General features: G+C 34.0%; 1 protein-coding gene across 5 annotated transcripts in view; it reads left to right on the top strand.

Moving 5' to 3' along the window:
• Positions 1-14,511, top strand: part of LOC120634507 — a 68,450-nt gene that overhangs the window by 31,737 nt on the left and 22,202 nt on the right. For all 5 annotated transcript variants that reach the window (XM_039905175.1, XM_039905176.1, XM_039905178.1 and 2 more), the window contains exons 13-16: positions 148-236; positions 1,161-1,304; positions 2,069-2,233; positions 14,350-14,449. In XM_039905175.1, coding sequence (XP_039761109.1) covers positions 148-236; positions 1,161-1,304; positions 2,069-2,233; positions 14,350-14,449 — 498 coding nt within the window. The remainder of the gene's footprint in view (positions 1-147; positions 237-1,160; positions 1,305-2,068; positions 2,234-14,349; positions 14,450-14,511) is intronic.

The raw sequence follows: 14,511 nt of genomic DNA on the forward strand, positions 1-14,511 counted from the left end.
TACAGATTGAGTTGAAAAGGACGGAAAGCAACCTAGGCCTTGCTCTGTTCTGTTCTTTCTATTTCTATATGGGGACAACTGTGTTTTGTTTTGCAGTCAGTACACGCCATAATATATTATCATATTGACATTTATATGGTCTTTCAGGGCGTGAAACCACAAAGCTTGGAGAAGGTCTCAATACCAGAAGTGAGAGACATCATCGAGTCTTGCATCAGGCCTAATAAAGCTGACAGGTAATTTTGTTGTTATTGACAAGAATAATTGTTGTTTTAAGTTTTAAATCAAGAGTGTTCCTCTTAATTGGAATTCATAAAATGAATAAATCCGTGGAAGTAGTTCCCTTCCTATATTTAAGAGTCGTCTGAAGGACTACTACCTCTCTTTGAGTGATGGAATTTGAATGCATTTTGATTTGAATGGATTTCTTTCTTTTAAATTATGTATTAATATCTACTTATATATATTATGTTTGTTATATATTTTTAAATATTACGTATACCTACCTTTTCTTAGGGTCGATATATTGGCGTATTTATTTAAGTTATGTATGTGTTTGTATCTTTACATTTTGGTATTTATGTATATCTATCAACACTCTTGGCACTATCCCGTTCTCTTGCTGTAAGTCCTATCTAAAAAGGTTGCCTGTAAGAGATTGCTTGTAGTAATAAGGCCGCCTTTACATTGTGTACTGTACACTGTATCTTATATGTGCAATAAAGTGTTTCTTCTTCTTCCCCTTAGATTAATCTCTTATTCATGCAAGTTTCCACACGATGTTTTCCTTCACCGTCGAAGCAAGTGATATTTTAATAATAAATCTTGGATCAAAGTGGTTCACTAAAAAATTAAAAAAAAGTTAAAATTCATTTATTTCAAGTAGGCCTAATATAAGCACTTTTGAAACGTCAAAGTCTGTCTGTGTGTAGTGACTCTACCATCGGTTTAGAAGGCAGATTCTATCGAGAAGAAGCCGGCAAGAGACTCAGCAGTTGCTCTGAAAACTATGAGATTATAATAATATGAGTTTGATTAAAATAGATAATTCAGTTATAGAGTTTTACGTAATACGTAATCAATCACAGTGTGTAAACAGTTCTAAACAATCGGTAATTTTAATTATATACTAATTCTGAAGTCTTGTCTCCAAAATCTAGGCCAAAAGTAAAGGATCTGCTTAACCACGAGTTTTTCGGCGAGGATATTGGTCTGCGGTTGGAGATCGTTAGCCGGGACCTCGTCACTTCCTCGGACATCACCAAAATACAGTTCCGGTTGAAAATCATCGACCCTAAGAAAAGGTAGGTATACATCGACTTGAAACAGGTTCCAGCCTAGAATACTCTTTTGACGATGCACGTAAGAGTTATCTGGTATAACGGGTGATCGAACAGTATTTGTTGATGCGCGTCCAGATTTTGAAATTTGTGTTCACTTTATCTCCAGGTAAGGTGTTTATATAGTGCAATATTAACCACAAGTCACCAAGTATGCGTCGGATATGCAAAAATTACTTATACAGACTGCTTTCAAACCTGCCATCGGGTAAGGTACATAAACATAAATAACACCAAGTTTACGCATAATGGGGTGATGATGGCGATCTAAGTTGGACATAGGTAATCCGCGTGTGGTTGCGCAGTTATAGCTTTTAAGAATTTTATGTTATATTGTACCATAAAGTTATGTGGTCATTTGCGAACGTTCGAACTAAAGAGCTTGGCTGCCGGTGAAATACACACGTGAGGCTCAACACCTACGCCTTAGGTTTTGAGAGACAAGGCGATGCGCTTGCATGTTTCTCCGTTTATAGACGATGGTTTTTCCACTTACCATCACGTGGATCAGTGGCTTGGTCCTGCAATCCATAGGTTATCAATTCAAAATCGTGTTTGTTGGTTTGTCCTTCCTTCACGCCCTAACTAAGCAGCTAATAAACTGGTTTTTGCCGTACGTTTCGTTGAAAGGACCACGGACCTACGGGTAACCGCTAGATGTTACTACAAGAAAAGCAAAGCGTTCCTCCGATTATCTAGAACATTCTAACGTGTGTTTTTTTTTCAAGGTCGTACACACACAAAGAAAACGAGGCGATCCAATTCGAGTTCGACATGGAAAACGATGATTGCGAGGAAGTTGCTAAGGATATGGCTAAAGCTGGTCTCATCATGGAGGAAGACGCCCGGATCGTGTTCAAGCTGCTCAAGTCGCAGCTCATCAGTCTCAACCGGTAAGACATTTCAGATTATCCCTCGAATGAACCCCAGAACTAAGCTTAGTGGTCGACACCGAATGTTACATTTTGCATGTATGCGAAGAATTTACACCCGTTATACCAGTTCTGAGGTATTTGATTCTTTTTTATAATTTTTTTGGTACGTAAACTTGATGGAAAGATCAAATATGATTCATTTTATACCAATTTATAAAGCTGAACAGTTTGTTTATTTGTTTGTCTCTCAGGAACTACTAGTCCGATTTGAAACATTCTTCCAGTGTTGGATAGCCCATTTATCGAGGAAAGCTATAGGCTCTATATACCATGAGGCTGAGACCGATAAGAGAGAAATCGGGGTTTTTTTTACTTTCGAGAGCTTCCGTTGTGTGCGCTGCGTTAACGGTTAAAGTTATAAAATCATGTATGACGTAGTTGTCCCTCTTTAAAAGTTCTAAACATCGAGTATACGAGTGATCGCAATTTTATTTTAATAAGCGGTGACAGCCATGTGATATATAATATATATATATTTGAATAAATACCTACACGACGTATAACAGAATTACGAAATAATATTGAAGGATGCATTAGTATATTTCATAAGGAATCAACCTGTAAAAATACTAAATCAAAAGAAGCAAATTTACTTTTATACTTTGTGTAAATTTTTTCTGTATTTCTTTGCTGTCACGAAAATCTGTACTACCGACGTTTACGGAACCCCTGTGTTTAAGCCCGACCCGCACTAAACCAGTTTTTTTTGTATTGTAACTGTTTAACATTGTCCTTGACATTGCGAAAAGATCCCAACAATGGCGTGCACGGAATAAATTATCTGCAGACTTTATTGTACCAGTGACATGTTTTATTTAAACCACTGTGCCGCACGCCAACCTTTCACCCGACACCACGTGTTGAGGAATCTCTAATCTAGATATTCTAGCCAAAATTGGTAACCTTAAACTTTCATTCTGTTTAGCGAAGTAATTTTTTTATTTATTAAGAGCACTAACAACATGCATATTACACGTTTTTTAGACATAGCATACACACAAAAACATGGAATAATATGCACGTCAATTACAAGTGCACATAGCATTGACAAAGCGTCATGTAAACTTAATTTAACTCTCCGATAAGTGTTTGGTGAGTTTTTTTTCTAAAAGCTGTGGGTGATTGATGGAAGATCTTTCTAGATAACTTGTTGTATTTAGCACATATTTATAATAGGCGCTTGTTTTCCGAGATGGGATTTAGCAAACGGTTTTTGAATTTTTTTTGTGAATCTTGCAAGTTTTTTATATACTTTTTTTTGGAACTTTCATAAATAAATGTACTACGACAATACACACATCGCCATCTAGCCCCAAAGTAAGCGTAACTTGTGTTATGGGTAATAATTTTTCAAATTGGACCAGTAGTTCCTGAGATCATCGTGTTCAAGTAAACAAACAAACCCTTCAGCTTTAAATATAGGTATAAGATTTTTGTTAATATAGTGGAAAAGAAACACACTAACATATCACAGAAAAACTAATGAATCTATTTAAAAGTGATGAAGCATCACTTATCATCAGATGAGATTGCAGCCAAGGAATAACTTGTTGTGGAATAACACGCTTATTAATTCATATTATTAAAACTATATTTCCATTTAATTCTATCACTTTGATTCTATAATATATCGCACTTTTTAAATTCACTCATTCATTAAGAATATATTATAAATGTGTTCGGTTGAGATAATACAAATGTCCCATTCATAAAACATATTGACTATCGGCAATATATGTCGATAACTTTGAATTGTGCATTTACATTGATCGTTTTATTCATTGAAAATTATACACATTGTTTAGAGAGCGTTCAATGCATAATTTTTGTGCAAGATTCGAAAGTATGACAAACAAATTTTGTTTTCCATTGATGGTTTTATTCGTATACATTAAATTTAATTAAGCTTTTGTTTTGAATAGCGTTCAATGCATATTGCTTTTGATTTATGTACGGAAGTGATGGCCCGTAGATTATAATTCGCGACCCTGAATTCGTATTTCTAATCACGTCGAGTACTTGTAAACATAAGCTTTAACCGCTTTATGCAGTAAACATCAATTTTCACTTAAAGAAAAGTTATAAAAACTTTTAATTCCACCTTGCAGCACGCTAAAGTAAATTACATAGAATATATTTTAAACCCGGTTAGTATGTAGATGCAATAAACTCTCGATTACTTCAAGCATAATTACTACGAACTTTCTGTTCTCAACTAATGCTCATTTTAATCAATATATCTAGCGCGCACCGCAGTTTCACCCGCGTGAGTGTCGTAACGCAATGTTACATTGACCACCTGTTAAACCGGCTATTGTGATTTAACTGATAGCTAGTTAGCGGTTTTCTTGTAAGTGATAGCGTGTACTTTAATTATGTAGTACATGATTTGTATCTGCAAGAAAGAAAGAAAAACTTATTTTTTACATTATCAATCAATAGTTTTCTGCAATCAATAGTTTTCTCAGCGCACGCAAGATAATGAATTATAGGTAAAATTTTGCCGCATTGGGTTTCGCTGTAACCATTATATTAATTAATTATTTCTATTCATATAAAAAATTCGAATGCTCATTTTTTCCCTATCGTATAGAATAATGAACTTTAAAATTTTACTTACCATTTAATTTATACAAATGCCAGTATGCATTTAAAACTAATGTATCGCACTAACATTATTTTGTAAATTAAATAAATTTAATTTTTTGTTCATAAACTAGCTCTTAATTTGTTAAATATGCAAATATGCGTTCGAAACTAGACGCCTTCGATCAGCTCTCGCATACCACAGACAAATTATTATACAACTCATCAGTGGCGTGCATTGCATATATGCAAATAAGCAGTGCATACCCTACCCTCAGGGTCTTAAAGAACCTTCAGATAGGACCATTAAAGTTTTGTAATTAAAAAAACACTAAGTAAAAAATATATGAAAGCGCCATCTAGTAATGAGCGGCCAAACTTCTAGGTCAATTGTCGCTAGACAGGCGACAGCGCAACCAGCGCGCGCGATGCGTAGGTAAAGCTTATAAAATAAAATTTTCTACTTCGTATTTTAATTTTTAACCGTAAATGCTAAACATTTACCTTTTAAAACACGTAAAAATACCTATATTATCATTTAAATCTCATGTTATCGATCGATCAAATCGATTGCAGGGTAAATCAATTATTATGAATCACTCGACATATGACGCCATCTACTGTTGCATAGAAATATCAAATAAAATAAGCACGCCCAAAGAAAGAATCGTTCTGCTAGATGTGTGCGTGCAAGTTAGTAGTGTGTGTCGTGTAATGTTATAATCGTGCGCTTGTACTTACAAGATTAGCATCGGTCTTGTGTGAACAGTTTCATTCATAAATTCTCTATGTATGGGTGTCTATAAGCACAGCTTACGGAAGTGGATAATCAATTACGTGTTTGATTTTTTTATGAAAAGTATTCCAGGAATTATTGGAAAGTGAGAAAGTTATCAATAAATATTGTTTCTATTTATTGTTGACATATCAAAATAAAATAGCGTTCGTACCCATACTTACAAAAAAAATTAAAGACATATTTTGACTAATTTCGATTGCAATATTATCATTAGCATATTCAATCGCCATTATTGTTTACCTTCGAATAATGCTCTATGGCGTTGGTGATAAATAAACGGTTAAAGTACATAAATTCAGCAACTTATAAAAGTTTGAGTAGTGATAGTTTAATGTGTTAACGTTATTTTATAGTTTATTCATTCATTTTTATTCGTGCGGTCTTTGTTTGGGTTCAGTGTGCCTGGAAAAAGTACTTAGAAACAACTTTAATTTCTATCCCTTTATCGTAAAATTAGAAATCATGCACAAAGGAAGGTGTGTACCAATGTTACAAATATCCACAAAAAAAGGTGATAAAGTAAAACGTATGTGTAATAAATATTACGAAAACTATTCTTGACTAAGCGGCTTTGTACACACCAATCGATTATTTTGCTTTCCTTTTGTTTTATTGTCCAATATACGTAAAGTTTGAAATGATAAAGGATATTGTGATATTAATAATTTTCATCAAGACGCTAAAAACATGTTGGAAAAAAATATTATCATCTTCAGTGTGCTTAGAAAATGCTGCCGAATGGTGTGTCATAATTTTGTGACGTAAATCAGGGTATGTACTTTTATTCAATTAGCAGTAGATAGACGATAGTAATAAATCAATCAAAAATATAACTTTCGTAAAGTAATTTGATTATAAACCGACATATCTAAAATATAAATTTTACTTTATGTTTGTGCTGAACACCTTGTGCATACCCTGGGTCAAAGGGCTATGCACGCCACTGCAACTCATAATGAATAAAGAATGAATATACTTTTATTGCACACCAAACAAAAGTATAGAAAAACACAAGTGTGGAAAATAATTATAATTAAATAAAATACCTCACAGATACATTATTTTATGATACCTATCCAACCAACATATTTCGAATGCACGTTTGCAGTGTTAAATTCATTTTAAATAAATGAAATAGCTCGTAATTCGTTGCATACGCATGTGGGCGTTTCGAGCCCATCAGACGAGACGCGCTCGATAAACTTATACCACTAACAAGAACTTCTGAGTTTCCTACAGGTTCTTTTCGGTAGAATCTGCTTTCCGAACCGGTGGTAGAGTCACTATAAACAGACATACTTGACGTTTCAAAGTACTTATAAAGTAGGCCTACTTGAAATAAATTAATTTGAACCAATATCGTTTTCTCGCATACCTGCATTGTGAGAATGGTGACTTTTGTTTCGTTTTATTTTAGTTTATAAGAGGAATGTGAGGTACCCAGACAAGTCGAAAATGCTTAAGGGTGCGAATAATCTATAAAGTATGTTATTTTAGTGTCAATATAAAAATGAATACATAATTGTTTTGTCGAAATTTTCACTAAATTCTGCCTTAGCGAGGAAATCTTAACTTAAAATTATAAAATTCCTCATAGATACATTTATATGCATTTAAGTATAGTAATATCATGATACATATCTTAATATATATAAATCTCCTGTCACGATGTTTGTCCGCGATGGACTCCTAAACTACTTAACCGATTTAAAATAAAATTGGCTCACTGTGAGCAGTCTGGTCCAACTTAAGAGATTGGATATCTTAGATCTTTAATTATAGTCGCAATTTTATTTTATTGCAAATTATTTGTCACATGTTATATATATATTTATATATATACTACAATACTCACTTAAGGCTTAGCGATACTGAATACTTTAAAAACAAAATCAATCGCAGACGAAGTCGCGGGCAACAGCTAGTCACAACTATATATTTAGAATTCACGTCTGCCAAAAGCCACTTTACATCATGATAATGCATGATGTAAAGTGACTTTTGGCAAATATATTTTAATAACATAAAAATAGCTCATAATTTGCTAATATTAGATTATGTAACTAGTATGCTAACTTGTTTTTACACTCGCGGCGGTATAAAGCCGATTAGATATGGATAAGTTTCATAATCAATGCAAACGCGATTTATGTTAGATTTTTTATCACACTTTCTGAGAAAATAACTGATTATTTTTGCTGTTTTTACACGACACGGAAGTTTCGTAGGGCGCTCTCTAAATGTTGGTGTCAACTGGCTATTCACTCGTGATTTGAGCCTGGATTATTATTTCCGGTGGAATCAAATACACTATTGCTCTGCTTTCCATTTTAAATTATTAATAATTGAAAACAAAGCGAATGCAAACAGACATGCAAGCCTCTATTAAAAATATAAGAAAGGAATATTTTCGTATTTAAAACAAAACTCATTAACTGTGAATAATTTGGGCAATTTAAACGTTTCCTTATTATAATAATTAAGGTCTAAAATATATTCTCATTTAAGAAAATGCGGAAGGTTTTTAGACGCATAAAACTCTTTGTTGATTACATTAAAAATAATAACTTCATACATATAACTTTAACTTGCAGTGAGGTACAAACTTAACTTTAACCTTACACTATTAATAAAACAAGTGCCGTAATGTTAAATAACAAACGCGTGTCTAATATCTTGTTTGAGCTTTGTATCGAAGTAATAAGGTCCACGTTACGAGCGAGTGTGATGAAAAATATGCTTTTGGAACTCATCACGCGAATCGCTCGGTCGTGTCTCGCATAACACCAACATATTTCAAATGCTCATTTTGATGCTCCATTGCGCGTTATTAATTGCTCTGACGCGATGTAACTGCACCGACATAATGTATGCCACGGATTTGTACAACGTATCGGTCGGTAATACGACGCTATCTATATCTTTATTCTTTCTTTACCACATTAAACAATGACTTCTGAGTTAGTGAATTGTGATAGTAAGTTAGTGAACAGTTTAGTGTAAGTGCTGTTTTAAATCACACATGAAGAAAGTGACATTAATTTATTATCATAAACCATTCCGAATTACAACATCAAAAGCATGAGAGTTATAAGTGTTAAATAAAGTTGCTATAGATCGACGAATTATTTACACGAAGCAGGTAACTAATAAATATGTATTTATGTATTATTTATTTTTTATACATTATTGGTATGCAAAATTTATGTTATTAACTGAATGAATTAATAAAAAATATTGTACACCACACATAAAATAGAAAAGCAATCATAACACCGTATGTAACGGCTTCAAGCCCCGCCGGGATTCGAACCCAGAACCTCTCAGCTTTAAACTACAGCGCTCGACACACAGCGTCGTCAAAATAACGACAACCGCGCGATATAACGATTAATGAACTTATGTTCTCATTTCCTTGTTGGGATTGACTTAGTTGTGTTTATGTTCTTACTTTTGTTTTGTGAAATTGTAACTTGTGCTGCACGTCATCATCCTCATCTAGAACCCATTACCTGCCCACTAGTGGGCACGGGTCTCCTCCCAGAATCTGAACAGTTTAGGCCGTGCCATGCCATGTGCGTATTGGCAGACTTCACACGCCTTTGAGAACATTATGGAGAACTCTCAGGCATTAGTCATGCAGTTTAAGTCACGAAGTTTTCCTTCACTGTTGAAGCAGAAATCAAGTGTGTGTAGTGCACAAATCAAGTGTTATTAAACAAATTATTCATTTATTTTTCTTTCAAACGAGGTCGTTAGTAATCAGTTTTATTTTTGAACACTCGCGATTAACACGTGCTTTGTGTGCGTATTTTACTTCAAATGTTTTTGATGAGTGAATTAATTTGTGCCGTGTGTTTAATTATTCCGAGTAAGTTTTGTTAACTTCTCTTGTAACTTTCTCGTTTATTAATCAATAGTGAATCTTTCGAAATTATTATTTTTACTTCAAATCATTTAATTTTTAATTTGATGATGAACAATGTAAGCAACATTCTTCGACCTCCTTGGCGCAGTGATGAGGGCTATATGCTTTATGCTTTTATAATTTGGAGGTCCGGAGTTCGATCTTCGGTGTAGACAATTATTGGAATTTACAACCCTACCGACTGAGAACATGCCGCAAATCGATTAAGCGTTCCAGTACCATGCCGTGTAGAAATCGATTAGGAGTATTGCTATACTCGAAACAGGTTAGCCCGCATCTTAGACTGCATCATCAATCACCAACAGGTGAAATAGCAGTCAAGGGCTAACTTAAATAAAAATAAAATAAATATACTACGACAACACACATGGCCATCTAGCTACAAAGTAAGCGTAGCTTGTGTTATGGGTACTAAGATAGCTGATGAATATATATATTTTTTTATGAATATAATACACATAAATACTTATAATATACAGATAACACCCAGACACTGAAAAACACTCATGTTCATCAGACAAACATTTTCCAGTTGTGGGAATCGAACACACGACCTTGGACTCAGAAAGCAGGGTCGCTGCCCACTGCGCCACTCTGCCGTCTAAGTGTAACTAAAAAGCTAAAGTAACTTGTAGAGGAATAAATAAAAACTGTTTGTTAATGTCATATTTTAGAAGCATGATGTTTTGCCGGCGTTATTGTAAGTTTCTTTAATTGCCTCAACCGGAAAATATTCTCTTGATTGCAAGACCGACGTTGGCAGTGTTGCGTCGAGTTCTGTAATCTAACCTTATTTATAAACGACACAAATTATTGTTATTATATGTGCTACATGATTTAAGGAAAAAGTTTAACTTATGATACGATTCTGTTGAATCTGTGATCATAAATCGTGTACAGGCAATTATTTTTATAATAATAGAAGAAATTGCTATGAAACGATAAGGCCGCCAAATTGTATACATTGTGTTATACTTTTCTTATTTTTTTTTTAATGCAATTTTGTGGTGTGCAATAAAAGTAGATTCATTCATTCATAATAATTAAAAACCTTCAAAGCTTAGGTTATAGAAATATAACCATAGTAAAATAAATTGAAAATGAATTACATATAGAGGTAAAAAAATAAATTTAGTTTTTTGTTTTATAACCTTTGCCTTGTGCTTTTGTGTTTTATAAAATATGTCGACATATGTATCCTATATCTTGTTTTATTATACAATTGATGAATTTCTGAATGAAAATATGAAGGAAAATTAATGTTAAATTGCAAATTGTTAATGTTGGAAAAGAGCAACTTCTGAGTGTAGTGGTATGCCGTTTTCTGCTCTGTAGAGTCTGTCTTACGAACCGATGCTAGAGTAACTACCAACAGGCAGATGGCTTGACGTTTCAAAAGTGCTATAATTTAAAGTCTACTTGGTATGATATTGTTTTTTTTGTATTTTGTCGCAAATGAGCGCTATTACACAAGATAACACAAATGTTGTGATAAACAAATTGTATAGCACAATTTCGTGTTCACAAACTTGTCCGTTGCCATGGCTACAATAATCGCGTAGTATTTTCTACGGTTTAATGCCAATCAGTTGTTAACCTTGCGTGCGCCCGGACGTATACCTCGTTTACTGTTACATCTGATTTGTAAAAGTTTAAGGTACAATTTTATTTGACAGATTGTGATAAATTACAATTTCGTAGTTAACTTCACGTACAACGGTGGCTCATGTGATTGCTTCTTCTGATTCGCCCTTTAGTTAGAACTCGAGTTGTATCAAACAATCTTACTAGGTACTAATTAACTTCACGTACAATGATGGCTCATGTGATTGCTTGTTCACAAAATTGGAACTAATCTTGTGATTCGCCCTTTAGTTAGAACTCGAGTTGTATGAAATAATTGATGAACTTTAGACGGCTTTTTAGTTACACTTAGACGGCCGAGTGGCACAGTGGGCAGCGACACTACTTTCTGAGTCCAAGGCCGTGGGTTCGATTCCCACAACGTGAAAATTTTTGTGTGATGAACATAATTGTTTTTCAGTGTCTGGGTGTTTATCTGTATATTATAAGTATTTATGTATATTATTCATAAAAATATTCATCAGTCATCTTAGTACCCATAACACAAGCTACGCTTACTTTGGGGCTATATGGCGATGTGTGTATTGTCGTAGTATATTTGTTTATTATTATATTTATTTAATCTTAATAGGTATTTGATTCTCCAAATCGTAAAATTTCCATCTAAATTCTTGCCGATGAAAAAGGCGTGCTAGAAGTTTGTCAGTGTGTCCGGTTGTCACAACGCTTCTTACATCGAATTGGTAATTGACGGCGAGTCTGTATGGATTTCATATCATCATAAATCTTTGCATTAAACGGGGGGGGGGATACAACTTGCGTGCCTGCCTCGATCGAACAATTACAGCTTTAATACTTGTGTAATAATTATGCTAATAGCGAAATATAATAAGACCTTGCCCACGTTTTTAAGGGTCATTTGGAATTCCATACTCAGTCCGATGAACTCGTACTCATTGAAACAATTTCTAACTAGATCTCAAGGTGATTAAAAAGAGAACATCTGGTTCAATTTGTTGTGGGCGTCTTCTTAGATCAGGATGCGTTTGATACACTCGTAGTTTATTGTTTACTTATGTAGGTATCGCCATCATCTCGCGACCACGTACAAATTCATTGTTTTATATATTCATATCGTCTGCGAAAGGTACACGAGTCATTTGTGGGATTGAGTTATACGCTTTTATAATATGATTCCTAAGGTGATTTTGGACCTGCCAATGCATAAGTTTAAAGAATATGTTAAAACACATTTATTACAGCGAGGTTACTATACAATTGATGAATTTCTTATCGACGAGGTTGCCTGGAAGCATCCGATTTCATCTTTCACAAGATAGAAAAATGAATGTTAATGAGTTTCTTGCCGCCTTCTTCTCGGTAGAATCTGCCTTACGAACCGGTGGTAGAGTCACTAAAAACAGACAGACTTGACGTTACAAAAGTGCTTATATTAGAAACGAATTTTGAATTATGAATTTTATAAAACTTGGCTAGATTTGACTTCGACTTGTACATGAAGATTGTCCAAAAGCATAAGAAAAAAAAGAGGGCATCTCTTTACGCCTAGTGTAATTTAAATCTTGCTTAGTTCGTATGAATAAGCGTGAAAGAATCTTGCTTAGTAAGTCTTCCAGTTCCGTGGTAGCGACATAGGTTTTGAAGGTTGCCAAACTGCGAAGCAAGTGATTTCAGCCGCGTACCGTTGTTATACGTATCTTATAAACAGTTTTATATTATAAGCCGACGACGCGTCTGAGTTAACAATGGGTGCCGCGAGACACAATGAGACGCGCGGAATACGGGAACGATAAATGAGAATATTGTGGAGTGATATAATTTTTCCACATATAAATTTCAACTGAATGCCACGGAGCAGTTTGTCAAAATTGAAAGAGTTTCGCCTCCGTCCTCGGGCAGTTGAATGAAACGCAATAGTTTGTAATAAACCGGCCAAGTGCGAGGGATTCCGCATCATTATCTATATAGGTACAAAACGGCAAAAAAAAATATATATATTTTATTCAATTATAGAATTTGTTTTGATCAGAAATACGTCATCTGTGAAAATTTTAACTGTATAACTATCACGGTTCATGGATGGTGATAGGCGGACAGACAGACAAACAGACGGGCGTACAGCAATAACTTGGTAATAGGATGCCGTTTTACTCTTTGGGCATGGAACCCTACAAGATCCGCGCGTGCATAAATGTGAACGCGGTAGTGGATAAAATCTAATCTAGGGCTAATTAATTAACTTACTACTATCGCTTAAAGCAGTACTATTTTAATAATGTTGACGCTCTTGTCCTTTAATTATAATACTTATTTTAGATACGTCAAGGTATGTCATATAATACTGTCATTTGAATATAATATGTACTGCTTTTGGGACATGGTAGTGCACCCTAAAGATCACAAACAACTCTTTCTTATCATGTTTACGTTATAAAAGTAATAATACATCGATATTGTTCACTAAAATCTGTTTAAACATTTTTATTATTCGATTTTCGAAAGAGTGTATTTTATAGTTACCACGACAGGCTTATACACTTTGGGATGCGAAGCTTGCAATTTTGTCGAAAATACTTTCATTAGATCTTCTTATTTAAGCTCATTAAGTCTTACTCTTGCTCATTACTATAAATACTCGCGTTAACATCAGATTATAATATATTAAACCCTTTGTCCTATGTGTCTACAAGAACAATACTTCTTTTTACAATCCCATCATTCGCATACGCCGCCTTTACAATGATTTACTATCAAGTAATCGTAATATTGACATTTTTAATAAAATGATAAATATTTTTAAAAATCAAATTATTAAGCTCTATCCACATAATCTTCAGGGAAATTATATATATATATATTATTATTAACTTTAATTTTATCTTTACTTTTTGTATAATTTAATTCCAAGTTGTGTACACATACTTTGGGTTGTAGCTTAGAACAAATTTCGTTATTACTTATATTTAGATCTACTTTTAGTTATTACCTGTTTTGGGTACCTAATAACAATAAATAATAAACAATTATAGGTCTCGTAAAACAAGACTAATTTGTGTTGCACGTTGATTCTGACTGAGCGAAAATATTTTGATATATCAAGTCCATAGTTCAATGGGTTGATATTCTCATTAATAACAAAAATAAAACCTGTTGCAGCGAGAGGAGTGAAAAAAAGGCCCAAATGCTGTTCAACCAGGAGATCATCAACGAGCAGAATCGACAGCAGCAGTTGCTGTTGGAACAGCAGCTGAGACAGGTTGGTCTTTTTTAATAATTATAAAGTCTCACTAACTTAAGAAGATTAAGAATGTCAGGCAT

Source organism: Pararge aegeria, chromosome 24, assembly GCF_905163445.1.
Source record: "Pararge aegeria chromosome 24, ilParAegt1.1, whole genome shotgun sequence".
NCBI classification, from domain to species: Eukaryota; Metazoa; Arthropoda; class Insecta; order Lepidoptera; family Nymphalidae; genus Pararge; species Pararge aegeria.